The sequence below is a fragment of the Microcebus murinus genome, chromosome 2 (assembly GCF_040939455.1).
Source record: "Microcebus murinus isolate Inina chromosome 2, M.murinus_Inina_mat1.0, whole genome shotgun sequence".
NCBI lineage: Eukaryota > Metazoa > Chordata > Mammalia > Primates > Cheirogaleidae > Microcebus > Microcebus murinus.
Genome location: NC_134105.1, coordinates 104,459,672 through 104,486,769, shown reverse-complemented (window position 1 = coordinate 104,486,769; position 27,098 = coordinate 104,459,672). Strand labels below are relative to the sequence as shown.

At 49.1% G+C, this 27,098-nt stretch overlaps 1 protein-coding gene across 3 annotated transcripts in view; it reads left to right on the top strand.

The window, feature by feature from the left end:
- The window catches only part of SMG5 (SMG5 nonsense mediated mRNA decay factor), a 29,209-nt gene extending 2,770 nt beyond the window's left edge, over window positions 1–26,439 (top strand). For 2 of the 3 annotated variants that reach the window (XM_012767743.2, XM_012767746.3), the window contains exons 2-22: window positions 1,070–1,168; window positions 1,688–1,811; window positions 2,181–2,337; window positions 4,086–4,175; window positions 5,496–5,585; window positions 6,814–6,892; window positions 8,955–9,080; window positions 9,190–9,258; window positions 9,688–9,896; window positions 10,591–10,728; window positions 10,853–11,449; window positions 13,109–13,284; window positions 14,429–14,504; window positions 15,235–15,410; window positions 17,730–17,888; window positions 22,010–22,069; window positions 22,593–22,752; window positions 23,174–23,264; window positions 24,147–24,221; window positions 24,664–24,802; window positions 24,989–26,439. In XM_012767743.2, the coding sequence (XP_012623197.2) occupies window positions 1,070–1,168; window positions 1,688–1,811; window positions 2,181–2,337; window positions 4,086–4,175; window positions 5,496–5,585; window positions 6,814–6,892; window positions 8,955–9,080; window positions 9,190–9,258; window positions 9,688–9,896; window positions 10,591–10,728; window positions 10,853–11,449; window positions 13,109–13,284; window positions 14,429–14,504; window positions 15,235–15,410; window positions 17,730–17,888; window positions 22,010–22,069; window positions 22,593–22,752; window positions 23,174–23,264; window positions 24,147–24,221; window positions 24,664–24,802; window positions 24,989–25,072 (2,974 nt within the window). In that variant the 3' untranslated portion in view covers window positions 25,073–26,439. Of the gene's footprint in view, window positions 1–1,069; window positions 1,169–1,687; window positions 1,812–2,180; window positions 2,338–4,085; window positions 4,176–5,495; window positions 5,586–6,813; window positions 6,893–8,954; window positions 9,081–9,189; window positions 9,259–9,687; window positions 9,897–10,590; window positions 10,729–10,852; window positions 11,450–13,108; window positions 13,285–14,428; window positions 14,505–15,234; window positions 15,411–17,729; window positions 17,948–22,009; window positions 22,070–22,592; window positions 22,753–23,173; window positions 23,265–24,146; window positions 24,222–24,663; window positions 24,803–24,988 lie in introns of those variants that run through there. The other variant, XM_076000230.1, reaches the window with a different exon arrangement.
- Window positions 26,440–27,098: the final 659 nt, after the last annotated feature.

Here is a 27,098-nt window from a genome sequence, read left to right as displayed (position 1 = left end):
TGTCTGGAGTCTCCCCCTCAGCCTTATAACAAGAAGGATGGAGACTAACACTTATTGAATGCTTACTGTGTACCAGATGCTATCTTGGATGCTTAATGGGTTAGCTATTATAACTTAATCCTCCAAAAGTAGATGGTAATATTCCCATTTTATAGTTGGGTGAACTGATACATAAGGAAGGTAAGTATTTTGCCCAAGACCACATAGCTGGTAAGAAGGAGAGCTAGGATCTGAACCCAAGCAGTCTGGTTCCAAGTCTACACTCTTTACCACTATGCTAAATAGTTTCTTCAGCAGACTCCAGGAGATCTTATAACTAAGCAGCTTAGGAGTTCCCTCTATTTTCCCATACCCCACAATTCCAAAGCAGAATTTTATACTAGGAATGCCTTTCCTTTATGTCAGAGATAATAAGCCCTTACATAATAATAATTCACTCATTCCACTATTATTTATTGATTGTTTACCATATGTCAAAGCTGTACATAAATTATTTCGTTTAATCTTAACAATTTTCTGAAGTAGCTGCTATTATTTAGCTCCATTTTTATTGATGTGATAACTAAGGCTTTAAAATGTTAGGTAATTTGCCCAAAGTCACAGAGTTAGTAAGATACAAACCCTAGATTTTGTGCCTGGCATCACAATCTGCAATCTTTGCATTAGGAGAGTCTACCCTCCCATATTACAGAGTTTCTCTGCCTTGACACTGTTGACATTTTGGGCAGGGTGTAATTCCTTATTGTGTAGGCTGTCCTGTGCATGATAGGATGTTTAGCAGTACCCACTAAATGCCAGTAGCAACCCCCTTTCTCCACATTTGTGACAACCAAAAATGTCTCCATCATTGCCAAATGTGCCCTGGTGGAGGGAGGGTGCTGTGTCAAGATGGAGACTGTTTGTCTTGCTTTGTACAGAGCTCAGCTTCCAGCCTTCTCCTGGAAGGCTTCTCTTAGGAAGGCTTCTCCTCACCTCGAATTCTTAAGCTTTTTCTCTATAATCAGTGTCCTAAGCATCCTGGTAGACCACGCACGTGGCTCAGGGGTTGTTTGCCTGTATTTCCCTGCAGGGCTGTGGTGGAGGCTGTGCATCGACTTGACCTTATCCTTTGCAACAAAACCGCTTATCAAGAAGTGTTCAAACCAGAGAACATTAGCCTGAGGAACAAGTAAGTTGGAGACTCTAAACCACGGATTCTTACTGTTTCCCTGCCCGTTTCCACCAGAAACCCTGTCAAATACAGATACACACATTCTCTCTTAGCTCCTGGTGCCATAATGGCATATAAAGTCTCTGACCTTCCTAAGAGAGGAGATGGGATCCCTCACTCCATCTGCAGCTTCTGTGCCAAATAAACTGGTGCCATAAGAATGGCATTTGAGTTGAAGGAGTTGGCAATACTGCAAAATGAAGGGAAAGGAGGGAATAAAAAGAGAAGAGGGGCGCAAAGGATACAGGAGAAAGAAATGAAAATTATTAAAATTCTTGCTGTTTCCTGCTTCTGTCTTTTGGGGCTCCCACTGCCTTCTTAGACTGCTGTTGTCCAGGGTTATATTGACCCTGGATGTCTCTTGGGAAGCACAGAGATCTGTTGGTGGGGTTCTTGGCACATGACTCCTTGCCCTTAATTCTGTGTCCCCCACTAAGGGACGGTTGGTTTGTCTCATGCTCCCCTACACCCTCCCAGGCTGCGTGAGCTGTGCGTCAAGCTTATGTTCCTGCACCCGGTGGACTATGGGAGGAAGGCTGAGGAGCTGCTGTGGAGAAAGGTATACTATGAAGTTATCCAGCTTATCAAGACTAACAAAAAGGTAAGAGGAGGTCCTAGAACTTGGGAAGAAACTATTCTAAAGAGGGGAAGCCAAGGAAGTAAGAAATAGCTAGGAAAGTGGGCCCATAGCATGGTTGGAAGTAGGAGAGTCAAGAAAGAGATGCAGAAAGAAGGGAGGAAGTTACACGTAATTAGGATTGGAGAGGGAGGAGAGCTTGGTCCCAGATGGGAAGACCAGAGAGGTAGATCTAAGGGTTTGGAGGTAACTTGTGAGTGAGAGGAAGTATAGATGGAGTTCCAGAGCTAAGAAGATATGTTTATTTCCTCAGTGAGATGAACAGGGTATGGAGGGAAGAGTGGGACTCTGAGCGTTTTGCTTAGCCAGCCCTTTTCCTTTCCTAAACTCCAGCACATCCACAGCCGGAGCACTTTGGAATGTGCCTACAGGACACACTTGGTTGCTGGTATTGGCTTCTACCAGCACCTCCTTCTCTACATCCAGTCCCACTACCAGCTGGAACTGCAATGCTGCATTGACTGGACCCATGTCACCGACCCCCTCATAGGTCAGTGAGACCTGAAAGGAGGACTTGAGCAGGCTCTTATCCCTCCATCTCTGGCCTTCTTATCCCTTAGGGTTCATGTAGCATGTGACTCAGGCAGATAAGAGTTTCCAGAAAGACCTGCAGATGGTTCATGAAGTTTGGATTTATCCATACAATCATGAGTTAGGGTAAAGATCTCAAGGAAAGAGAGATGCCTGGTATCGTGGACTGATGCAGATGCAGGGGGAGGGACAGAAGGATCTAGAGTAGGTCAGGCACTGGAAGAGGGTATTCATAATATTTTTCTTCTCCTAGTTGAATTTGGCTGGCACTATTTCTTTTGACTTTAGAGATTGTTTCCCAATGTTTGATGAAAGTATTGAAATCTTTAGAAACGTTGGGAAAATTATGGACAGTCTTTCAAGATAATGCAGATCCCTTTTCAGCAAACTGAGGTACTGCCAGCCACAGTTTTACCTCCTTTTCTAGTTAGTTGTTTTCACTTCAGTTCAGCCACCCTTTAGAGCTCCTTCCCCAGCTCTCCTTGCTCTCTGTGTCTCCTTTCTTTCCCTATATTCATGCCCCCATCCCTCACCAGGACAGATATTCTAGGTAAGAGATGGAGGTTTTGTCCATGCCACCACATGGCAGCATTCTCTGGTCAGAAGCAGAGCATCTGTGTTTTATGCATTTTACAACATTATCCAAAAATCAAACAACATTATTCTAAGACCATGTCCATAGGCTTTACCAGGTAGCCAGAGGGGTCCGCACAGCTTAGAAAAAAGATTACTTCAAAAGATCAGTTCCCCAAATCACTTTCGTTTTTCTCATCATTAATGTTTTCTCCACTCAGCCAACTGCACAGTGTCTGTAGAAAACATTAGGAAGGGCTTTTCAGAATGGGAGCTGTACACCTAGGGGAGAGGCTGTAAAGTGGAGTGGATAAGAGGCTGGTTTCTGAAGCCTCTTGAATGTTGGCTCTGCCACTTACCAGCTGTGTGACTTTGATTTCTTCAACTGTAAAATGGGAGTAATAAGAGTAACTTCATAGGGTTGCTGTGAGGATTAATTAATTTTAATACTATAGAACACTTAGACCACTAGCTGGTACATGGGAAAACTCTTTCCCAAAGAGCTCAAGCTCTCTGAACTGAAGTTACAGGGCAGCTTGAGTGAAGGGAGAGATGAGAGCTCAGGCTTACTTGGTTTTGGAAATCACCAGTCCTCAAGCAAGGCAAGCTCACTTTTCTCCTTTATGGGCAGACTCTCCAATGGAGTGCCTTCTCCATAGACCTCCACTAGGCAGAAGGAGGAGCACTGCACTGGCCTCATTCATATTCCATTCCTTTTGGGCAAGTTAGTTTTCCATCTTTACCCAAACCTTTTAACTTTATGTAAGTAGCTTCTACCCAAGGCACTCATGACCTTCTGAATACTTGAGCCTCATCTCTTCCTCCTTTCTGGAAGCCTTCTGATGATGACCTTCTCCTGGGGTGCTGTCCTGGGTTGAGGGCTCTAGCCCTCCTCTTTCAGTTCCTTCTTGTCCTGTGATTGAATCCTACCTGTGACTCTGTCCCTGTCTGTGTCCACCTGTGATCCTCTGTGTTTCTCTCTATGTCCTGGGTAAGTGTCTTGTCTACCCCAGAAGACAGTGTTCCAAAGCTGTCCCTGAATTCCCAATTTCCTTTCTCTGCTTAGGAGAGGTATTCCTCATAGGTTGGCTGCAGAAGAATGGGCTCATAAATTTTTCTCTCTTTCTCTCTCAGGTTGCAAGAAGCCTGTGTCTGCCTCAGGGAAGGAGATGGATTGGGCACAGATGGCATGCCACCGATGTCTAGTATACCTGGGTGATTTGTGTAAGAATCTGAACTTTTGGTTTTCTCTTTTAGGCTACAGGACAGGCCAAGCTGCTTCAGTTGTTGGTACTACCTTTTACATGATTAGACAGCAGGAGGAATAGCTTGGCCCCTGGTAACTTTTTCCCTCCAGTCTGCCTGTGATCCTTTCTTTTCACTGCCCTTCTGCCAGTCAGAGAGGATCAGTAAATACAGAAAGAGGGAAATATCTTTGAGTTTTAAGAAAGTCAGGATGGGCCAGGCGTGGTGGCTCACGCCTATAATCCTAGCACTCTGAGAGGCCAAGGCAGCAGGATTGCTCAAGGTCAGGAGTTCAAAACCAGCCAGAGAAAGAGCGAGACCCCCGTCTCTACTAAAAATAGAAAGAAATTAATTGGTCAACTAAAAATATATAGAAAAAATTAGCCGGTCATGGTGGCGCATGCCTGTAGTCCCAGCTACTAAGGAGGCTGAGGCAGAAGGATTGCTTGAGTAGCCTAGGAGTTTGAGGTTCCTGTGAGCTAGGCTGACGCCACGGCACTCTAGCCTAGGCAACAGAGTGAGACTCTGTCTCTAAAAAAGCAAGTAAGTCAGGATGATATCTCTGTTTCAGTAATGGCTTAGGAAGATTTTAATTTGACATCACTCTACTTCTATGAGGGTTTCTTTTGTCTTTATGGACTCCTAGATGAATAGGAACTTCTGCAGGACAGAAATTGAAGTTAGACCTCAGGAAGTATTTATCTGCCTGATAAATGTTTCTAAGGATGGAAAAGTACTCTCTTGCCTTATGGCTCCTGGGTCTATAGTCTTGGCAGATAGTGGATCCTCATTAGACTGACAGTGTGTGGCTGCTGGGTGCATTATCTTTTATTGACTTGCAAATCCATCCCTGCCCCCAGCCCACTCCTGGACCCCTCATGGGCAGTGTTTTCAGAGAGTCAGCTGTTTCATGTTAGATGGACCATACCATCATTAGTAATGTCTTCTTTTTAGAACTGAGCAGTTGCATTCCAGAACCAAATATCAGAGGTCTCTGCAAGCAGTTATATATGCTGCAGTCACTCCCCTTTATTAGAAAGAAGTAATCAAGAGAGCCTGTTTACTTTACAAACACTAAATATTCTTTACATTTCGAACCTATCATCAAGGAAGAGTTGAACCATTTACCCATAGTCTTGCAGATTTAGGACTGTGCCAGAGACCCCAGCAACCTGCCTCCTAGCTCAGGTACCTTCTTCTAGGCTCTTGTTACAGCTCCTCAGAGTGGACTCCCAGATGAAGGGGTGAGGGTTTTCTGAAACATGAAATCATGGCGTTTTCCTTCCCTCTCTTCTGCAGCGCGATATCAGAATGAATTAGCTGGTGTAGATACCGAGCTGCTAGCCGAGAGATTTTACTACCAAGCCCTGTCAGTAGCTCCTCAGATTGGTAAGTGGACTCACTTTGGGCCCTCCCAACCCAGCAGGATTTTCCAAGAGGAAGACAGTGTTGTTTTTTAGATGGCAGATAGGTCATGTTCACTTCCCCCAGCTCCTCCTCACCCTCAACTCTTATGCTTCACCTTGGTTGCACATTTTTTCCCTTGTAACACACTCAGAAGATGGTGGAAGGGAAGGAGAAATGGGAAAGTTTTGAACTAAGGAGGAAGGCAGAAGAGAAGGAAGAGAGAAAATAGCTTCCCTGTCCCTGAGGTCTCTGTAGAAAGAGGAATATATACAGCTGCCTCACAGAAGGTGCAGTGAGAGAAGGGATAAGACTCCTTTACCGGGAGAGGTGGGGGTTTGTATGTTGAGGGAGCACTCAGAGGTGAGAAGCTGAGTTGGGATAGAGGAGAGGGCTCCATGGAGTTCTATCAGCCTTGGAAGAGCCACAGTGGAAGCTGAAGGGGTGGCACCTCATCAATGTTGGTAACCCCTGGCAGACCAAGCAGACACAAGCTGATGGGAAGTAAGAAGCAGTCAGTAATCCCCTAAAGCAGGGGTCCTCAAACTTTTTAAACAGGGGGCCAGTTCACTGTCCCTCTGACTGTTGGAGGGGTGGACTGTAGTTTAAAAAAAATGATGAACAGCCGGGCGCGGTGGCTCACGCCTGTAATCCTAGCACTCTGGGAGGCTGAGGCGGGCAGATTGCTCGAGCTCAGGAGTTCGAAACCAGCCTGAGCAAGAGCAAGACCCCGTCTCTACTATAAATAGAAAGAAATTAGTTGGCCAACTAATATATATAGAAAATTAGCCGGGCATGGTGGCGCATGCCTGTAGTCCCAGCTACTCGGGAGGCTGAGGCAGAAGGATTGCTTGAGGCCAGGAGTTTGAGGTTGCTGTGAGCTAGGCTGACGCCACGGCACTCACTCTAGCCTGGTCAACAAGCGAGACTCTGTCTCAAAAAAAAAAATGATGAACAAATTCCTATGCACACTGCACATATCTTATTTTGAAGTAAAAATCAAACGGGCAAAAACACCCGCATGTGGCCCCGAGGGCCGTAGTTTGAGGACGCCTGCCCTAAAGGAACAAGACTAAGACACCTGAGACACCAGTGTCACCTGTAGACATAGCCGTTCTCCCCATGAGTTCTCTTGACGCTTAGCATTGGTTGGGCCTGGCATCTTTGAGTGAGTATTGTGGCCTCAGACCGCATGGATTCTCTTTCTCTCTAGGAATGCCCTTCAACCAGCTGGGCACCCTGGCAGGCAGCAAGTACTATAATGTGGAAGCCATGTATTGCTACCTGCGCTGGTGAGTATTTGCCAGCTCTTTACCCAGCCCTGCTTTTGTGTCCATATCGTTCCTGCTTTGTCTTCAGTCTTTGCTTCTTCCATTCTCCAGCTCCTGGCTGAGATAGATGGGGGAATGCTAAGATTGAGGGGGCCCTCCACTCAGGGGGACCTTGACACAGTCCTGCTTTTCACATAGCCATTTGGATTTGTAGGCACTTGGGGAGCTAAAATAGCTATTCAGTATCCTGTGCAATATGTAGGATTGTTGTCTTCCTGAAGAAGGAAATAAATTTGATATAGTTGGTAAAATATTACCAAAGTGTCCTCTGACAAGAATCTCAGAATTTTAGAGCTCCATTGTCTTAATGTGGTGACAGCACATGGAGGGACCAGCTAGCAGGCTGGGTCACTGCTTGCCTGGGTCTGACCTTCAGCTTTTAGAATAAAAAATAAAGTTTTTAGAGCACCCAAAATCAATTAGGGTACTTAGTCACTATAACTAAGTGCACATGAGGCTGATAGGTAAACCAGAATACTATTAAGTTATAGTGATTCAGGCCGGGTGCAGTGCTCACTCCTACACCCCCAGCACTTTGGGAGGCCAAGGCAGGAGGATCACTTGAGGCCAGGAGTTCAAAACCAGCCTAGGCAACATAGTGAGACTCCATCTCTACAAAAAATACAAAAAATAGCCAGGTGTGGTGACATGTACCTATAGTTCCAGCTATGCAGGAGGATCCCCTGAGCCTGAGTGTTTGAGGGTGCAGTGAGCTATGATTGCACCACTGTACTCCAGCCTGGGTAACAGAACAAGACCCTATCTCAAAAATAAGTAAATAAATGAAACAATTTGTAGTTATCTTCAATTTACCACAAACATATATGTCTTGTCTTTTCTTTCTTTCTTTTTTTTTTTTTTTTTTTTTTTTTTTTGAGACAAGGTATCACTCTGTCACCCTGGCTAGAGTACAGTGGCATCATCATAGCTTATTGCAACCTCAAATTCTGGGCTCCTACCTTGCAAAGTAGCTGGAACTACAGGCACGCACCACCATGACTGGCCTATTTATCAAACCTCACTTTTTAAATTAAAAACTTGTCTTTAAGGCTGGGCGCGGTGGCTCACGCCTGTAATCCTAGCACTTTGGGAGGCTGAGGCGGGTGGATTGCTCAAGGTCAGGAGTTCGAAACCAGCCTGAGCGAGACCCCGTCTCTACCAAAAATAGAAAGAAATTAATTGACCAACTAAAAAAAATATATATATATACAAAAAATTGGCCGGGCATGGTGGCGCATGCCTGTAGTCCCAGCTACTCGGGAGGCTGAGGCAGGAGGATTGCTTGAGCCCAGGAGATTGAGGTTGCTGTGAGCGAGGCTGATGCCATGGCACTCACTCTAGCCTGGGCAACAAAGTGAGACTCTGTCTCAAAAAAAAAAACAAAAAAAAAAAACTTGTCTTTAAAAAACAAGGCACAAAAAGACTGTCACATAGTGTTAAGGTCACTGGTTTTGTAGTAAGACAGAGTTAGGTTGGAGATTCAGCTCTTCCATGTGTCAGCCGTGTGACACATGGCTGTGTCAATGTATTTGTTCTCCAAGTGTGGACAACATGAGGTACAGTGCCTGACACAGTGGGTGGGTGCTCAGTACATGTTTGTGTTTGGGTGTTGGGAGAATTAACTGAAATAGTGCGTGTAAATATCCTTTCGCACAGTAAATGCTTATTAAATGCTATCTATTATCAAATGTTCTATGCTTAATAAAAGATAGATAATGTATTTTGAGGATAGTAACTAAGTTAAGTTTGTAACATAGAGTAGGATTGATTGTCTCCTTTTTAGATACAGAGGAGAGTAATACATCATCTTTACTCTGATTAATCTGGAAGTTTTTTTTGTGTGTGTTTTATCAGGAAGGATTGCTCAGGAGTCTTTTACCCTGAGTGTGCTCGTGGAAGGTGAGGCAAGGGGCAGCCTACATTACTAGTAATGTTGTTCCTTAAAGCCTCAGCAGAGTGACATTTCCTGTCTCCACCTCTTCCCCTGCCAAGACTCAATGGCTCACCTCTGTATCTCCTTCAGCATCCAGTCAGAAGTGTCCTTTGAGGGGGCCTATGGGAACCTCAAGCGGCTGTATGATAAGGCAGCCAAAATGTACCACCAGCTAAAGAAGTGTGAGACTCGGAAGCTCTCTCCCAGCAAAAAGCGGTGAGTGGGGCCTGTGGGAGGGAGGAGGGGGGGTCTTCCTGCAGTTGGTGCAGTGAGACCACAGGGACTCTGGAGCCATTCAGCATTCACTTTGGTCCTTTCATTTCAGATGTAAAGACATTAAGAGGTTGCTGGTGAACTTTATGTATCTGCAAAGCCTCCTGCAGCCCAAAAGCAAGTGAGTAGAAGCCTAGAAGAACTATCTTAGAAGCCCCAGGCAGATTGGCTACTTTATTAACTTGAAGGGAGTAGACTGTTGAGTTCTGCCCTCATTTGGAAACTCTCTAGCCAGTTGGTCCTTCCTTGACATCCCTCACGGTTTCACTCAAGGGTTCTCTGCCCATCCTCCTCCCAGCACCTCGCCCTCTGGCCAAAATGGGTGCTTAAGAGATGTTGAAGAGGGAGGGACTGAATGGAAAGCCCACTCACATTCCTTCCTGTGTTTTGTCTCCTGTGGGGATCAGTCCAGCATTGCCCTTCCCTGCTGCTCTCTCTGAGGTCTCCCTGCAGGATCCCATAGTCCTTTCTCTGAATCTTGTATCCTCCACTCTTCTCCCCTAGCCCCCACCACTGACCTCTCTCTCCTGTTACTCCTGCCTTTCCATAGCGCCGTGGACTCAGAGCTCACCGCACTTTGCCAGTCAGTCCTAGAGGATTTCAACCTCTGTCTCTTCTACCTGCCCTCCTCACCCAACCTCAGCCTGGCCAGTGAGGATGAGGAGGAGTATGAGAGTGGATATGCTTTCCTCCCGGACCTTCTCATCTTTCAAATGGTCATCATCTGCCTTATGGGTGTGCACAGCTTGAAGAGAGCAGGTAACCTTCCCCATGTCCCTCTTCTCTCTGCTGGCTTCTGGGATCCTCAATACCCTTCTCTACAGTTCCTTATTCATAAACTCGCTTCCATAAGCAATCCCTTCTCTACCTGTGTCACTGCTTAGCTATGGGAGCATAAGGGCCAAGGAGCCCTACCATAAAGGAGCTTGGTGAATGAGCACAGGCCACAGCATGTTCCGTTCCCCCGTTCTCCTTACCCCTTCCTACAGACTTACACACCTTCGACCAGGACCCAGGCAGAGAGCAGGGTCAGGATGTTTAGCCATCATCCAGACAGAATTCAGACCTTGCTGTTGGGAGCTCTTAGGCAGTTCTGGAAACTTTTCTGGCCAAGATGTATGTAAAGCAAGATTGGAAGGGAGGCAGGTAGGAGCAGGCTGGGTATGAAGGTGCCTGTGGTATGGGAAGGAGCCTCAAAGCCAGAAAGGATCAGAAAGGACAAGAGGATATGCTTATGTGAGGGAGCTACAAGGTGAGCTGGTACACTGTAGATTATAGGATGGTAATAGAGCAGAGACCTAGGAAATTTACTAATAATTTTTACTTAAGAAGAAACTTTGAGGGTAATTGGATCTTTGGAAGAGTTGAGAATGGGTGAGCTGGGGTTGGAATTGATGGTGCCTGCTCCTTATCAGGGCCCCGGGCCCCTAATGCCCGGCTTTCCTGGCTTCAGGATCCAAGCAGTACAGTGCAGCCATTGCCTTTACCCTGGCCCTCTTTTCTCACCTCGTCAATCATGTCAACATACGACTGCAGGCTGAGCTGGAAGAGGGCGAGAACCCTGTCCCTGCGTTCCAGAGCGATGGCACAGGTGGGAGAATGGGGGAGGTCGTGACTGGGAAGGTTGGCATGGGGCAAGGGAACAAGGAAGGAAACAGACTTGGGCAGAAGTGGTCTTGTTCCCTAGGCGCCACCTGACTTTCCTCTTTCCACAGATGAACCAGAGTCCAAAGAACCTCTGGAGAAAGAGGAGGAACCAGATCCCGAGCCACCTCCCTCAGCACCCCAAGTGAGCGAGGGCCGAAAGAGCCGTAAGTTCTCCCGCCTCTCCTGCCTACGCCGCCGCCGCCACCCACCCAAAGCTGGTGATGACAGTGACCTGAGTGAAGGCTTTGAATCAGACTCAAGCCATGATTCAGCCCGGGCCAGTGAGGGCTCAGACAGTGGCTCTGATAAGAGTCTCGAAGGTAGGGGAACAGCCTTTGATGCCGAGACAGACTCGGAAATGAACAGCCAGGAGTCCCGATCAGATCTGGAAGATATGGAGGAAGAGGGGACACGGTCCCCAGCCCTGGAGCCCCCTCGGGCCAGATCAGAGGCTCCTGATTCCCTCAATGGCCCCCTGGGCTCTAATGAGGCGAGCATTGCCAGCAATCTACAAGCCATGTCCACCCAGATGTTCCAGACCAAGCGCTGCTTCCGACTGGCCCCCACCTTCAGCAACCTGCTCCTCCAGCCCACCACTGAACCTCACTCCGTGGCCAGCCGTAGGCCCTGTGTCAATGGGGATGTGGACAAGCCCTCAGAGCCAGGTATCTGGGCCTCTTCTTCATCTTGCTCTGGTCCACACCTTCATGCTATAGGCACTCACCTGAGAGATTGCTTCCTCTCCATGTGAGTGGCCTCTCATCTCTGCCCTTGCTGCCATGCCTTCGGTGCTCTGCTGTAGTGTAGCCCATGAGTTTTTTTCCCCGACTGTCCCTCTCCTGCTTACATCCTCATTCCCTGCTCCCAACCCATTTCTCAGCTTTATTCCTCTCCCACTCCACCCTGCCCTGTGGGTTTGGAGCTTTTCTCCCCACACAACAATTGCAGCCGCAGTTTCCTCCCCTGGTGACATCCAAGGTCCCTCCAGGGCTCCTAGAAGCTAGAAAAACCGGCACCTGCCCAGGCAGGTGAATTAGAGTGTGACTTCTCTCCTCAGGATCTTCCCTGCAAAGGAAGTACCCATTCAGTAGCAGCAACCATTCGTTAAGCCTGATCTGTGCCAGGTGTTAGGCTGGGTTGTTGTATAGTATTATTTAACTTCATGGCAACCTTGTGGTAGAAGAGTTATTGTTAAATATTACTTTAAATGCTGTCTTTTACCTCCAAACTTTTTTTTTTTTTTTTTTTTGGTGAGACAGGTCTTGCTCTGTGGTGCAGGCTGGAGTGCAGCGGTATGATTACAGCTCACCGCAGCCTGCAACTCCCAGGCTCAAGTGGTCCTCCCTCCTCAGCCTCCTAAGTAGCTGGAACTACAGGCAGACACCACCACTCCTGGCTAATTCTTTTATTTTTTTGTAGAGAAAAAAGTCTCATTGTGTTGTCCAGACTGGTCTCTAGCTCCTGGACTCAAGTGATCCTCCAACCTCAGCCTCCCAGAGTGCCAGGATTGCAGGCATGAGCCATGCACCCAGCCCCTGCAAACTTTTGTGTGTGGTGCTCCCTGTTTGGAACATACTTTTCCTCCCTTGTCCAAAGCCTGTCACGTGGCTAATTCTTACTTGCTCTCAGATTTTAGTTTAAAAGTTAACTTGGTCTAGGACTCCTTCAAAGCTAAGTTAGATTTGCTTCTTGTGGGCGTCTGCAGCTCTGCAGCCTCCAGCCCTTTTCCACGTTAGTGAGGTTTATTGACTCGTCTGTCTTCCCAGCTAGACTGTAAGCTACTTGAGGGCAGAACAGAATATGTCTTGTCTATTGCTATGTCCCCAGTACCTAACACAGTAGCTGACACATGAGTGGGACTTAAGAAATATTGAATGACTGAATGAATGAATGAAATGAGGGAGCTAATGCTCGGAGGGTTGAAGTGACCTGCCCAGTGTTCTGACTTACAAAGTAGAAGAGCTAGGAACTCAATCCCCCTGGGTTTTGGCCCTCTCCTTACAGCTCTCTTCTGTCTACCCTGTCTTCCAGCACAGAGTAGGTGCTTGATAAATGTTAGTTGAATGAATAACTATGACCAACCTCACTTAGCTTGAGTCTGAAGGAATCATATTTAAGAGGCACTAGGCTCTTGGTTTAAAAGCAGTTAGTGAGCCTGGAAAAGTTGGGTTAGGGTCTGTAAGTGAATTCCCCACCTCTTTCATATCAAAATTCCTCTGAAGAGTCCAGGCATGGTGGGGGCATGCTCCTCCCACAGAACTGAGGCCTGTTGCCAAGCGCCTGTTAGTTGTTTATCCCAATTCTCTCTCCTCGCCCACCCCCAGCATCCGAGGAGGGCTCTGAGTCGGAAGGGAGTGAGTCCAGTGGGCGCTCCTGTCGCAATGAGCGCAGCATCCAGGAGAAGCTGCAGGTCCTGATGGCCGAAGGCTTACTTCCCGCTGTGAAAGTCTTCCTGGACTGGCTGCGGACCAACCCTGACCTCATCATTGTGTGTGCACAGGTGTGTTAGTGCTCCCCACTGCCCCATCAGGCCCCTCGGTGTTGGAGGAGGAGATAAGCCAGGGTGGGGCCTGGGAATCCCCTCAGATGGTCTGATCAAGAAGAGAATTGTTGCCAAGCACCTGTCTGTGCTGGGCCTTTATGCTTTTTACAGGGAAGGGTTAGGTGTGACCTTTGTCCTCAGAGAGCCTGTGGCCCTGGAACAATGAGAGAGTTGTTTGTTCTGCTTTGTATCCTCAGCGTCGGGCATAATACCTGCCATTATGAATAATGCCGATGAAAGTATGAGTTCAAGGGCTAACCTTGGTAGATAAATACCAAAGAATCCAGAGAAGAGAGAGAGCATTGATTAGAGGATAGTGACGGAAGAGATGGGAACATGTGACAAGGGCGGTGAAGGTGTGCTAGGCAGGGGAACGGCTTAAGGAGAGTCATACGGCAGGACTGTGGGGTCAGGCCGGCTCCTGTGCCCCCTGGGTGGTGCCATGGCAGCTTTCTCTTCCTTCTTGGGCCTGGAGCCTCAGTCTTCAGCCTCTAGTTTCTGAGGCATTTATTCAGAGTGGTGGTTTCTTCTAGTAGCACACCTGCCCTGCTGTGGAAGACCCTCTTCTATGAGGGTTGCCCTCTTCCCCAGAGAGTTTGGGTCAGGGCCAGGCACACCCCTGTGTGTGTGTCTGATGACAGCTGGTTACTCAGTCATTAGTCATTGAGGGAGGTGTGGTGACGATGGAGATGCTGGGACATATCCCCAGAGAGGTGCCTCAGTGTGGGCATGCAGAGGGCTGAAGGGAAAGGTTTCTGCCGGACACGAAGAAGCCACCTCTTCCCAGCACTCTAGCTTCTCCCACTGCCCACATCCAGAAAGTCTTTCTTGTGGTCTCACTGCCATCTCCTTTCGTGAAGCATTCGGCTGGTGAAGAAATTCAGCAATGCTCCATGGTCCCCCTTGTTCATTCCTCACAGGACCAGCCTTCCATTTTCTAAGTCTTCATGAGTTTGTGACTTCTTTTGTTAATTTTTTCTGGTCAAATTCCTCTAGGCCTCTGAACATAGCCCCAGATCTCCCAGTGGGGTGCTTTTCTTACTCACAGTGTTCTCCAATACTGCCCCTGGCTGAAGGCCCCTTCTTCCCTCTCTTTCCCCAGAGCTCTCAAAGTTTGTGGAACCGCCTGTCTGTGTTGCTGAATCTGTTGCCAGCTGCTGGCGAACTCCAGGAGTCTGGTGAGTGGGTGCTTGGCACCACCCTCCCATGGCCTCTTCCTTTTTGACCCCTCTAAGCCCATCCCCCTCCTGGTAACCTGGCCCTTGGGGTAAGGAGGTTAATGGGATTCACTGCCCAGCTTCCCCAGCACACAGCAGTCATTGTGCGGTCTGGGCCTCTCCGGTTTCCCACCCCAGCACTGCGCCACTGTGGGCAGGTGGCCTGGTCTGCAAGGGAGTGTGCTCCCTGGGGAAGGTAGCGGGTTGGGCAAGGGCAGAGTGAGAGGAACCTGGGAGCCGGGCCCAGGCACTGCTGTCTACTGATGCCTGTGGTCACTGAGAATCGACTTTGACCCCCAGAGTTCATCTGTCTGACTCATCCCCTCCCACCATCTTTCATCTCTCATCCCCTCCCGCCAGAAAACTCTGCCTGCTCCTACCTCTGGAGACTGGCGAAGGGCTATTCACTGCCCCAGAGCCCTCTATTTCATTTCCATCCTTCTGTCAGGGAGCCCTCCCGTTATGAGCTATCCTTGTTCTTCCACCTCCCTGCCCTGTCCTAGAGTTCTGCCTCCCTGGCTCTTTTATATCCATCTCTCTTTTCCTTCCCTCCTTCCATCTCTCCCCTAATTCTATCCTAGGGATATGTCGTGTCTCCTTGGCCTGATAATTTCCACAGGGAAGGGCTGTGTCCCTTGGACTGGGACCCTCCCACAGGGTAGATGATCTGATGTGTCCTTTTTCTACCCAGGCCTGGCCTTGTGTCCTGAGGTCCAGGATCTTCTTGAACGTTGTGAATTGCCTGACCTCCCTTCTAGCCTGCTGCTCCCAGAGGACATGGCGCTTCGTAACCTGCCGCCGCTCCGGGCTGCTCACAGACGCTTTAACTTTGATACGGATCGGCCCCTGGTCAGCGCATTAGAGGAGGTGAGGCGTCATTTCTCATGCCACCAGCTCTGTTTGTTAGTCATACACAGAAGCAAAGCGGGGCTCGGGGCTAGGCAGGCAGGGGCTAGACCCCCTCTTCACCCAGACAGGAGAGTGTGCTTGGGGCAACAGGCTGTGCATCCTTCTTCATTCAGTGCCATTGTAGCTTGCTTCCCTTGCCTCAGCAGGATGTCCTTCCCGAGGTCTGCTGTTGTTAGTTTCTGCTTTTGTAGAACAACCCTCCCTTCCCCCACTGTCTGTAGAGGACAGAACAAGTTAATTATTAGGGCTTTGGAACCTTTACCAGTCTCTTTTCTAACTCTGGGCCCAGCCTCGTCTGAGCTGAACATCAATCAGAGAAAGTTAGAACTGGACTGGAACGCGCTGCCCACTTAGTCCAGCAGCTTTCGCCCTTGAATCTGTGTCACTGCATGGGCCGTGTGGGGGCAGCAGAGGGAAGCCAAGCAGACAGGCCACTCAGTCTCTTCCCGTGACACACACACACCCTGGCTGTTCCCTCTCCAATCAGAGCAGCTTGGCTAGAGTCTGTTTTTTTTTTCTTCCAAGTTTCAAATGTTTTATTATTCATACAATATGAAGTTTTCTAAAGATCCCACAACATGATGTATCATGCAGAAGAAAAACATTCAACATAAACCATCCCATCCCCTACCCACCCCCTCACACAAACTAAAAAAGAAGAAGAAAAGAAAAAACCTTCATTCCCCAGTAAGGAAATAATGTTTGCATTATTTTCCTGTAATGCCAGCCAAGATATGCACAAGCAAGAGAAATGGAAAGCATTTGCTAAAATATTTGTAACAAATACTTATGTACAAAAAATTCACAAAAGATTAGTTCCCCCTTGAAGCAGAGCACATGGCAGTTGACACTGGAACAGACTAAACCACTGCTGGGATTATAAGCCACATACTGATCCAGAGGAAGAAAATTACATGTAGTGGAGATTTTCGGTTTGAACATTAACATTCCCAAAGTTTGGCAACATTATCTTTTAAAATGATGCAAATTATGTAAACAAGAGGTACATTTTAAATGAATCTACATGTAAAACTCCATATCGTACAAAGACATTAAGCACCAGGATTTTTCTGGTCACAGAGCCCATGATGTGCAGCACTCAGCTGAATAAACAGGGGGTGGCAGGCAGGTGTGCTCATTTAAGATTCATTCACATTGATTCAACCTGATCTTTCCCACTCATAATTATAAAACCAGTTTTTATAGAAAAACTAGGGAAAGACACTGTCATACAAAGCTAAACAAAACTGTTTTTCTTCCAGCCAGTAGTACCTTTGCAGAAAGGGGAAGGGATAACACCAATTGGTAGAACATGATATACTACTTTTATGTCACACAAGTTTATTAAGTTATCATCCATTACCAAGTACATGGGCAAGTCAAGGAAAAGCCATCATGCATTCTCTATGCCTTACGGTAAGGAGAGGTATAAATTTGAATAGAATTTTGCTCTTCTGTGACATATAATTAGCAAGACTTCTTCCACTTAAATCACAAATATATGTGGGTGTTTAGATATATACATGGACATTAAATATCACCAGATTTTTAGATTTGCTGCATGTCTTTTGAAACACAAAAGGGAAATTCATGGTTCAAACATGAGTTTAATGACAAATGATTTACCCATGTGATGAAACAAATGGATATCCTAAGCAGTCACATGGTCACTTCAGGTATTCTTCATTAAGTAATGCATACGGTGAATCATGATTATGTGAGATAGCTTCTGGCCTTTGTGTATAAAATCACAACTTGTAACTTACATTTATTCAGGGACATGTAGTAAATGCAATGGCTCCTGGTTACAAAGTAACAGAATGAAGCAGCCATAAGCACTGTGCAGTCTGTTTTATATTTTGGGATTCTAGGTAAGATTTTTATTTGAGGGGGAAGAATGGTTTTACTGACTGCAAAAATCAGTTGGAAAATATTGATTAGTTCAGTCTCCTTATTTTACACATGAGGAGTTGAGACCTAGAGGAGAGAGGTGATATTAGAGCCCAGCTCTCCTCACTTCTAGCCCAATGCCCTTTTCCCTTTCTTCTCAGCCTGACTCCTGATTCCCTGTCCTCCTAGGAGCCTCCTTGCCCTGTCTGCTTACTCCTTTTCTGGCAGCTCGAGGCTCTGGGCCTCAGTGCTCCTCTTTCCCACCCCACAGACACTTTTCAAGGAGCCCTTTTTGCTGAGGTGGCTGGGCCAGCGGGGAGGGAGTCCCGGCAGGCAGGGTGGGCCTAGAGGGCCCTGCTCAGCCGGGCTGCGCTCCCGTCCCCGCAGGCAGTGGTGCGCATCTGCTGCATCCGCAGCTTTGGCCACTTCATTTCCCGTCTGCAAGGCAGCATCCTGCAGTTCAACCCAGAGGTCGGCATCTTCGTCAGCATCGCCCAGTCTGAGCAGGAGAGCCTGTTGCAGCAGGCCCAGGCCCAGTTCCGCATGGTGAGTCAGGCCTCCCTCCTGGTCCGCTCTGCTCCCACTGGGCTCACGGAGAAGCCACGGTAAGAGGCTCAGACCATTGGTGGTCTTCACCTGAAGAACATGGTGAGAGGAGTTGAGGAAACTGAGCCTAGGGAGAGGGGAGGGGAGGCAGGGCTTCCAGAAGGAGGCCTGGGAGGGACTGAGGGATGAAGCTGATAGCCAGGGAGAGAGGTGCTTTGTTTTGTTTTGTTTTGTTTTGTTTTTTGAGACAGAGTCTCACTCTGTTGCCTGGGCTAGAGTGCCGTGGCATCAGCCTAGCTCACCGCAACCGAGAGAGCTACTTTGAACAGAGGCTGTGTGGCTCAGGACCTGTACCAGACTGACTTGGGGTTGAGGGCCCTCTCTATTACCTCTTACTCTGTGCATTGAGCAGGTCACGTAACCTTACTAAGCCAGTTTCCTTATCAGCTATGTGGGAACAAACAGATTCAACCTTTATGGGGTTTTTGTGAAGATGGAATGCTGGTGTGTATAAAGTACCTTGCAGTGTCTTATGGAGCTTGTGTTGCTCAGCAGACATCCCTTCCCCTTCCCTTTAGCTAACGACTGAGGACTGGAAGGAAGTGGAGAGCTCTTAGTATCAGGCATGATCCCATCCCATAGGGGCCCCAAAGAATAGGAAGTGGTCTTCCTCTTCCATTCAGTAATTCATTCCACAAATGCTATTGAGAGTCTGCTTTGTGTCAGACACCTCGATATTCTAGGGGTTATAGCAGTGAACAAGACAGTCCTTTCTCTTGTGGGGCTAATATTTGGTGAGCAACAATGTGGTTTCCACGGCGGGGCCTGCACAGCCCTGAGCATGTTGTCCTGCCTGAGCTAACTGGCACCATTACATTTGGGGTGTTAGTGTCTGGCATAGGAATTATGGCCCACTTGCCTCAGCAGGCCGCAGAGTGTCTTTTTTAACCAAGCCAGTCCTCTCCCCAACATTCTTTCTTCCCCTCAGCCCTAGGCCGGCAGCTAACCCACCCGCTGAGTCCCCTTTCCTGTGGACATGCTGCTTAGCTGGGAGGGGACATAGGCTTTGTAAAAACTCCCTTCCTTGCCATCTTAAAAACAAGCACATTTTATTAAAAACAAAGCTTTTGTGTTAAGGCTTTTATTGCTATTCCATAGTGGAAAACACAGGGGGTTACAAAAATAATCATGGGGAAGTTACACAGTTTCAAAAAATGTTAAGAGTTTTTACAGGCATTTCCTTTAGCGTAAAGCTCCTGAGGATTCCTCCTGAGGGGGAGGGAGTCGCTGAGCCTCCCACATGTGGTGCTGGACTGACAGGCCATGTTGCCTGCTGGGTCTGCCTCCTGCACTGCTTAAGTCACACACTTCCACCCCAAGGGCTTTGTCCCCCAGCAACAGGAGTGTTGTTGTCATGCTGCCACCCCCTGTCATTTAGTAGAGCTTTCTGTGTGCAAAGCCTGGTTTGCATGTGACATCTCCTTTAACCCCTGCAGCAGTCCTATGAAGTAGGTGCTGGCATCCTCATTTTATGGATGAGAAAATGTAGAAAGACAAAGGAATATTCCCAAGATCATAAAGATACAGTCAGTGGTAGAGCCAGGCTCTGGAGGTAGACAAACCTGAGTTCTTATCCTGGCTGTTCTATGCTGCTTTAGAGACTTAGCTTCTCTGTAGGCTGGGGAGACACCAGGAGCCGCAGCACTCTCACAGGGGCTCCAGTGTCTGCCTGGTTTGGGGACCCCTCTTTCCTGATGGGACCTCTGAAGGTAAGTTTGCCTCTGAGGAACATGTAGGCCCACATCCGTTTGAACTGTTGGGCTGGTGACATCAGAACCTCCTGGTCTGGGTGGATCCCACTCACCTGCATTAGTTCTCTGGGGGGCTTACCCAAGTGCCTCCAGCCCCCTCACTTGAACATGAGGTTTCACAGTTAAAAATTTAGCCTAAAAGACAGGCTCACAGACATGATTGCTGCAGTGGGAAAGAGGGAAGTTTGTCCGCAGTGCTCTCCTTCCTTCAGGGCCCATAAGGAAATGGCTTTCACTTGGGCTCTGGTCTGCTTCCATTCCTTCCTTCCTCTACCAAGGTTTCTCAAAGGGATGCTATTGGTGTTTTGGGCAGGACAGTTCTTTGTTACAGGACTCTGCAGGGGTGAGGGTGGATCTTGCATAACTCTAATTATCAAAAATAAGAAATTAGGCTCAGTATAATACTATTTATTAACTATTGACTTTGTTAATATTTCACTAGGAGGTTGGGCGCGGTGGCTCATGCCTGTAATCCTAGCACTCTGGGAGGCTGAGGCGGGAGGCGCTTCAACTCAGGAGTTCAAGACCAGCCTGAGCAAAAGCGAGACCCCATCTCTGCTAAAAATAGAAAAATTAGCTGGGTGTGGTAGTGTGTACCTGTAGTCACAGCTACTCGGAAGGCTGAGACAAGGATTGCTTGAGCCCAGGAGTTTGAAGTTGTGGTGAGCTTCAGTGATACCACTGCACTCTAGCCTGGGAGCACAGCGAGATTCTGTCTCAAAAAAAAAAAAAAAAAAAATTTTATTCACTGGTTTTCCCACTAATATCTGTTTTGTCATTTATGATCCAATCTAGAATCCCACATTATATTTGATTGTTATGTATCCTTAGTCTCTTCTACTCTTGGACAGTTCTTGGTTTTTCCTTGTCTTTCATGGCTTTGACACTTGTGAAGAGTACTGGTCAGTTATTTTGTAGTTTCCTCAATTTGGGTTTGTCTGGCATCATCTCTTGATTAGAATGAGATTAATATATATATATATATATATATATATTTTTTTTTTTTTTTTTTTTTTTTTTTTTTGAGACAGAGTCTTGCTTTGTTGTCCAGGCTAGAGTGAGTGCCGTGGCGTCAGCCTAGCTCACAGCAACCTCAAACTCCTGGGCTCAAGCGATCCTTCTGCCTCAGCCTCCCAAGAAGCTGGGACTACAGGCATGCGCCACCATGCCCAGCTAATTTTTTATATATTTTTTGGCCAATTAATTTCTTTCTATTTATAGTAGAGACGGGGTCTCGCTCTTGCTCAGGCTGGTTTTGAACTCCTGACCTTGAGCAATCCACCCGCCTTGGCCTCCCAGAGAGCTAGGATTACAGGCGTGAGCCACCACGCCCGGCCGAGATTAATATATTTTAAAGCACCACTTTGATGATGTCACTTTGTTCATGGAAAAGCCTTCAGTGACTCCCCAAATCTTAAAGGATAAAGTCCTCATCCTTAACCTCATCTTTTAGACCATAATAAGGAATTTGAACTTCATCTAGAAGACAGGGCAATAGTCAAAGGACTTTTAGGCAGGGCTATGATGAACCCAAGAAGGTTTTTGAGAGATTGCCTTCATTGTGGGAGGAGAAAAGAGACTGAATTAGAGGCAGAGACCAGTAAGAAGGTTGTTATAATAGTCAAGGAGAGATGTCGGCTTTTAAGTGGAGGTGGAGAGAGGTGGAAGGATTCACATCCTGTATAAAAGGCACAATTGACAGGACTGGGAAGCTGATAACTTCTGGGGCTGAAAGAGAGGAAGGACTCAAAGTCAACCCAGAGCTTTCTGATTTGGGCAGATGGTGGTTTATTTACCAAGCTAGGGAACACCAGAGAAAGAGAAGTAGGTTCTGAGGAGCAGATGGGGCTGCAGTGGGATGTGTGGATCCGCAGCTCAGGGTGGTCAGGCCTGGGCTGAGTCTGCAGATCAGATTGGGAAGATGCTGACAAGTGGATGGGGCTAGAAGGTGAGGGGTGTGTGTGGATGGGAGGGGAGACCAGATTAGGATGAGCATAGGGGCGGAGGTTGAACCCTGAAGCACAGCGGGTGGTATGCTGCATGGTGACAGTGCGTGGCTGTCTGGGCCCTCTCTCCCACAGTGCCGGGAAAGGCCGACCTGCAGTGGGCTGGTAGTGGAGGTTATTCAGAGTGCAACAGAGGAATACTTTTTCTTCTGTCCCTCTTTTCCTTTTATTTAGCAGGAGTGATAGAGAGGTGACTTTATATGAGGACACACGTTTCAGACCCAGGAAGTCCTCTTGGTCCATTTGATCGCTGGAGAAGGGACTATATTCCCAACTCCCCACAACTTACTATTTTCTTTCATAGGCACAGGAGGAAGCTCGTCGGAACAGGCTCATGAGAGACATGGCTCAGCTGCGACTTCAGGTAGGAAATCAGGGCCTACGTGCTCTTTCTGCTCTTGGTCTAGCTCAGGGGTGGGGAATGTGCAGCCTTGGGGCCACATGAGGCCCTCTGGATCCTCGAGTGTGGCCTTTTGATTGAATCAAAATTTTACAAACAAATCGTTTTAATAAACTAGACTCCAGCTTTTGCTTAGACCCCACTGGCAGATCTTTCCTGCTTTAGCTGCAGTCCCCCTGCTCTGTGCCGTGACACCCCTGCCACCTGCCTCGGCTTCTCCCAGATCCCCTCCCTGTTCGCTCATTCATTTGCCCCCTTTCTGCCTTCACTTCTCTTTTCCCTTCACTTTTTTCTCTTTCCATTCACTTTCTCTTTCCCTTAATGCTTATTTCTGTCTACTTTTCTTACAAGGATACTGGTAGAAAGAGTCCCTTGTCCCCCTTAGCAATAAGAGGAGCCTCATAAGAGCCACCTTGAGCACCACTCTCCCGCTGCCCAGGCTGCAGGGGCTGCACACAGCTCTGCCCTCTTTGCCTTCTCTCACCAGCTTGAGGTCTCTCAGCTGGAGGGCAGCCTGCAGCAGCCCAAGGCCCAGTCAGCTATGTCTCCCTACCTCGTCCCCGACACCCAGGCCCTCTGCCACCACCTCCCTGTCATCCGCCAGCTGGCTACCAGTGGCCGCTTCATTGTCATCATCCCAAGGACAGGTAAGCATATTGGGGAGGGAGTGGGACAGATAGAGTGTGGCTAAAAGAGACTCTGGGTTTGGGATTGAGACACCCTTAATTGGGATCCAGTTTATACACAGAAACCTTAGTCAAGATCTGTCACTTCTCTGAACCTGTCACTTTGTCTGTGAAATGGGCATAACAATCCCTGATATACTTCACAAGATAGTTGGGAGACACATGAGAAAATACCTGAGAGCGTTGGTAAGTAAATTGCCAAGTATATCGCTGACAGAAGGTCACATTTTCAGAGAACTTTGGGAGCCATGTTTGGAGCCATGGTCTCTTCTCTTCCTGTGGTGTGTTCTGGGGTGAGCTCAGATACTTCCTTTGGAGCCCCATGTCACAGCAGTCTGAACTCATCTGTTTTGTCCTTTCCTGCCCACACCTTGCCCACCAGTGATTGATGGCCTGGATTTACTGAAGAAGGAACACCCAGGGGCCCGGGATGGGATCCGCTACCTGGAGGCAGAGTTTAAAAAAGGAAATAGGTAAGTGCAGGCCTGGCTAGACCTGTGCTGAGGTCTTCTGGACAACGCATGCTTATGAGCTCCTTGCTCCCTGTGAGCAAGGTGAGACACACCCCTCAGCCCCTGTTCCCAGTTTGTTCACTGCCTGGACACTAAACAGACTTTAGAAGTCAAGGTCCTAGGTGCTGAAATAGAGGGTGCCCAGAGGAGCGGGGAGCCCTGTGGGGAGCATTGAGCTGCTGTCCTTTTGCCTCTGGGGCAAACCTGCAATCAGCAGCCACTGAGGAGAAAGGAGCAGCTTGATGCTGTGGCCTCCTTTGCAGGAGGAGCTCTCCTGCTTTAGGGGTGCCAGGGGATCAGTTTTCCCAGGGCGGGAATGCCCTCATCAGGGCTGCTCAGGGCTTCCTGCCTCCCCATGAGCTGAGGCAGTGGTAAGACTGAACCAGGGATGAGCAGATGGTACCACGGGCAGGTGCTCAGTGCAGGCCTGCCCTTCTAGCCTTTGGGGCAGAGGGTGTAGGGGTTAGGGAGAGAGCGTCCTCTCTCCCTGCTGGCTGGCCCTCCCTCTCCTGCATCTGCCCTGACTGGCCAGCAAGCTGCACAAAGCCTACTTGTTTGAACTGTGCCTCCAGAAGTCCTGACTTGAAAAGCATCTGCTGTTTCTCCCCTCCCAGCTCCTCCCCTGGGAGGAACCAAAGCATCGATGTTATCAGGAGGAAAAGCGAGCTGGGCCCGATGGCCAGGAAGCCACTTTGAAATGGCTCCAAACAGAGACCTGATGGGAGAGACATGTTCCCCACCCCCTTCTGCAAAACTGGGCTCCCAGAGCCACAATGGCTTGCTTTGTGTAAGATGTCCTCCTTATCCTCTGTCCCTACCTCTACTCTCATGCCTCCTTTGCAGGTACATTCGCTGCCAGAAAGAGGTGGGAAAGAGCTTTGAGCGGCATAAGCTGAAGAGGCAGGATGCAGATGCCTGGTAAAACTTCACCCCTCCCCCCTAGCACCTCAGTCAGGCCACCTGCCTTGCTCCTCCGTGGGCACTCCCAAGGACAGTGGCACAGGGCCAGAGAGTCCTGAAGCTTCACGCTTAGCTGGCCGGGGCCCTCCTGCAGGCCTCAACTTGGAGTGAGTGTAAAGTTGCTCCACACCTGCGCTCTTCCTTCTACATGTGGGTTCAGCCCCTTTTGGCCCTGAGATGTGGGGTTGGTGCTCTTGCTCAGCGCACCTTTCCCTGCTGCCCACGGCACATCCTCCAGAGCAGCTGCAAGGGCCCGCTGCTGCTGGCTGGCTGGCTTCTCTTGCTCTCCAGAGAGAGCCCTCCCAGCCCCCAGCTTTCCCTGTCCCCTGGAGATCTTGGTGTTTAATTGGTGCTAATGCTGGGTCTTGGCCCATCTCACCACCCACACTCGCCCCACCAGGACTCTCTATAAGATCCTAGACAGCTGCAAACAGCTAACTCTGGCCCAGGGGGCAGGTGAGGAGGATCCAAGCGGCATGGTGACCATCATCACAGGCCTTCCACTGGACAACCCCAGCGTGCTTTCAGGCCCCATGCAGGTGGGTCACGGGTGAGGCGGGGTGATGGTGTGGAATAGGGAAAAGGGACCAGAGTTGACACCATCCTCAGACCCTCCATACAGCTGCCTTTTCCCCTTCCATGACTCCTTCCCCATCCCTTCAGTGACTCGTCCCTCAGTTCAGGCTGTCAGGCCTTCCCCATCTTTCCTTCCCCCCATTTCACAGGCAGCCCTGCAGGCCGCTGCCCATGCCAGTGTGGACATCAAGAATGTTCTGGACTTCTACAAGCAGTGGAAGGAGATTGGTTGAGACTGCCCCCCATGCCCTGCAGTGGGGCTGACTCCAGATCTCTCCTGCCCTCCCTGGCAGCCAGGACCACCACCTGTAGTCACCCCACCACACGCAGACTCACGCACGCACACAGGAAGGAAGCCTAGCTGCGCAGAGGCTGCAGGGAGGGCCCAGGAGCCAGCTGGGAGGGTGGGGTCCCCTGTTGCCAAGACGACGTTAGGAAAGCGAGGAAAGTGCTTGGAGCAGGAAAGTCCTGTGGGCCCTAGCCAGCCTTCCTGCCTCAACTCCCCTGCTGTCCCCAGGGACAGGTGGCAGGCATGGGTGTCTGCATTTCATTGGAGTGGTTCCTGGACCTTTGAGCAGAAAGAACAGCGGAAGGGCCCTTCTTCCTCACCCAAGATGCAGGGTGGTTGGGGCCAGGCGTTTGCACCCTCCAGGCCCTGGGGGAAGAGTTGGGTAATACCAGGTGTCTGGCTGGTTCTCTGCAGATCTTTCCCCCACTCAAGGACCACCCTCCTCCTCTCATTGCCCTTTGCGGGGCTGGGCAGCTCTGGAGCCAGCCATCGGGGCTCTTACAGGAGCGAGGCCTGGAGTGGCCTGCACTGATTAGCAGGGTCAGGGTTTGTATACCCCTTCTCCTGCCACAGGGGCTGCACACCCGGTCGCCCCACTTGTGTGTGCCATCTCCCTCTGTCTGGCTTCCAGGGCAGGCAGCAGGCCCCACCTAGGGCTGCAGGCAGTCCGGCCTGTACGCCAGTGTGGGTTCCTGTGCCCACCAGCCCTACAGGCGCTGTGCTTTGTGCTCTTGGCTGCTATGCTGGGGCAGTGGGATGCCAGTAAGAGAAGAAAGGGGGGTGCAGTCTGGGGCCACCCCCCCCTTACTATCTAGGGAGGGCTGAACACAAGAGGATGACATTCAGTGGCAACAAAAAGGAGAGGTCCCTTGAAGCTGCTCAGGCAGGGGCCCTCTGTCCTGATGGACTTCCCTCCTACCCTCCCTAGGACTATAAGACCCAGAGGGGCTGCATGTGGGGCTGGTTTTTGGAGTGTCGAGGTGAATATGTGGGAGCAGAGATCATGAATAGCTCAGGGCAGTGAATGGCGCGCCAAGAGCAGGGCTGTGTGGGAGGATTGCCTCAGCCCCTCTCCTTCAGGCTGGAAGTGTAGCATAGGCTGGGGGCGGGGGGTGGAAGGTCTCAGCTCTGCTGCCCCCCACCCCAACGCTAGCCTCTTCCCAAGCTGTGCTTAGAGGAGAGCTGGCTCCCCGCTTCCATCCTCTAAGACAGCAAGTCTGAGAAAACCTGGGGGGGGAGTGCCAGTTCCCCCAGTTCCTGGCAGAGACTGAGACTAAAGCATCACTTTAATAAAGACCCTCCCCAAGCCCACTTCCTGTCTCCGGGTGCCTGTCTGTACAGAAGTTTTGTTGGGAGAAGAGGGGATGTTGAAGATACTATACCGCAATGCGTTTTGGAAAGGCTTCTTTGAAGTGGATGGAACAGAACAAGAAGCAGGCAATTGGAGTGAAAGCCTTGGAGGTGGTTTTGTGATAGACATTGTCAAGTTCATTGACCCTGTGAACTGAGGTGGTACCTCTGCAAATCTGATAGGTGACAATATTTTGCCAGCAACAGTGCTGCCTGGGGTGGGTTGCTGTCTCCAGCTGGATCCTCTTCCTCAAGGAGGTGGGGAGGTGAGCCTTAACCAGCCTCTGAGCCCTCAATTGCATGTCCTCAGATTATGTCTTTGGGGGTAATAAGCTTGGCAGATCCCTCATGGTTGAACCAATATTTATTGAAGGCAATTTGTTCTGAACCCTACCCAGCACTAAGTGCTAGGAGGCAGCAAAGCATGGTAAGAGGTTTCTGAAATCCAGTCAAAATCTGGGGATTTAGATTCTTCTGCCCAGCCTAACGTAGAGCTGTCCTTGACAGCTGAAAGAACCTGCAACTGGGGTGCACTGCTCTGAGGCAGAATTGGACTCCACAATACTATGGCCACATCCTAGCTTGAGCCTCTAGCCTGTTCTAGCCAGTCAGCACAGGGA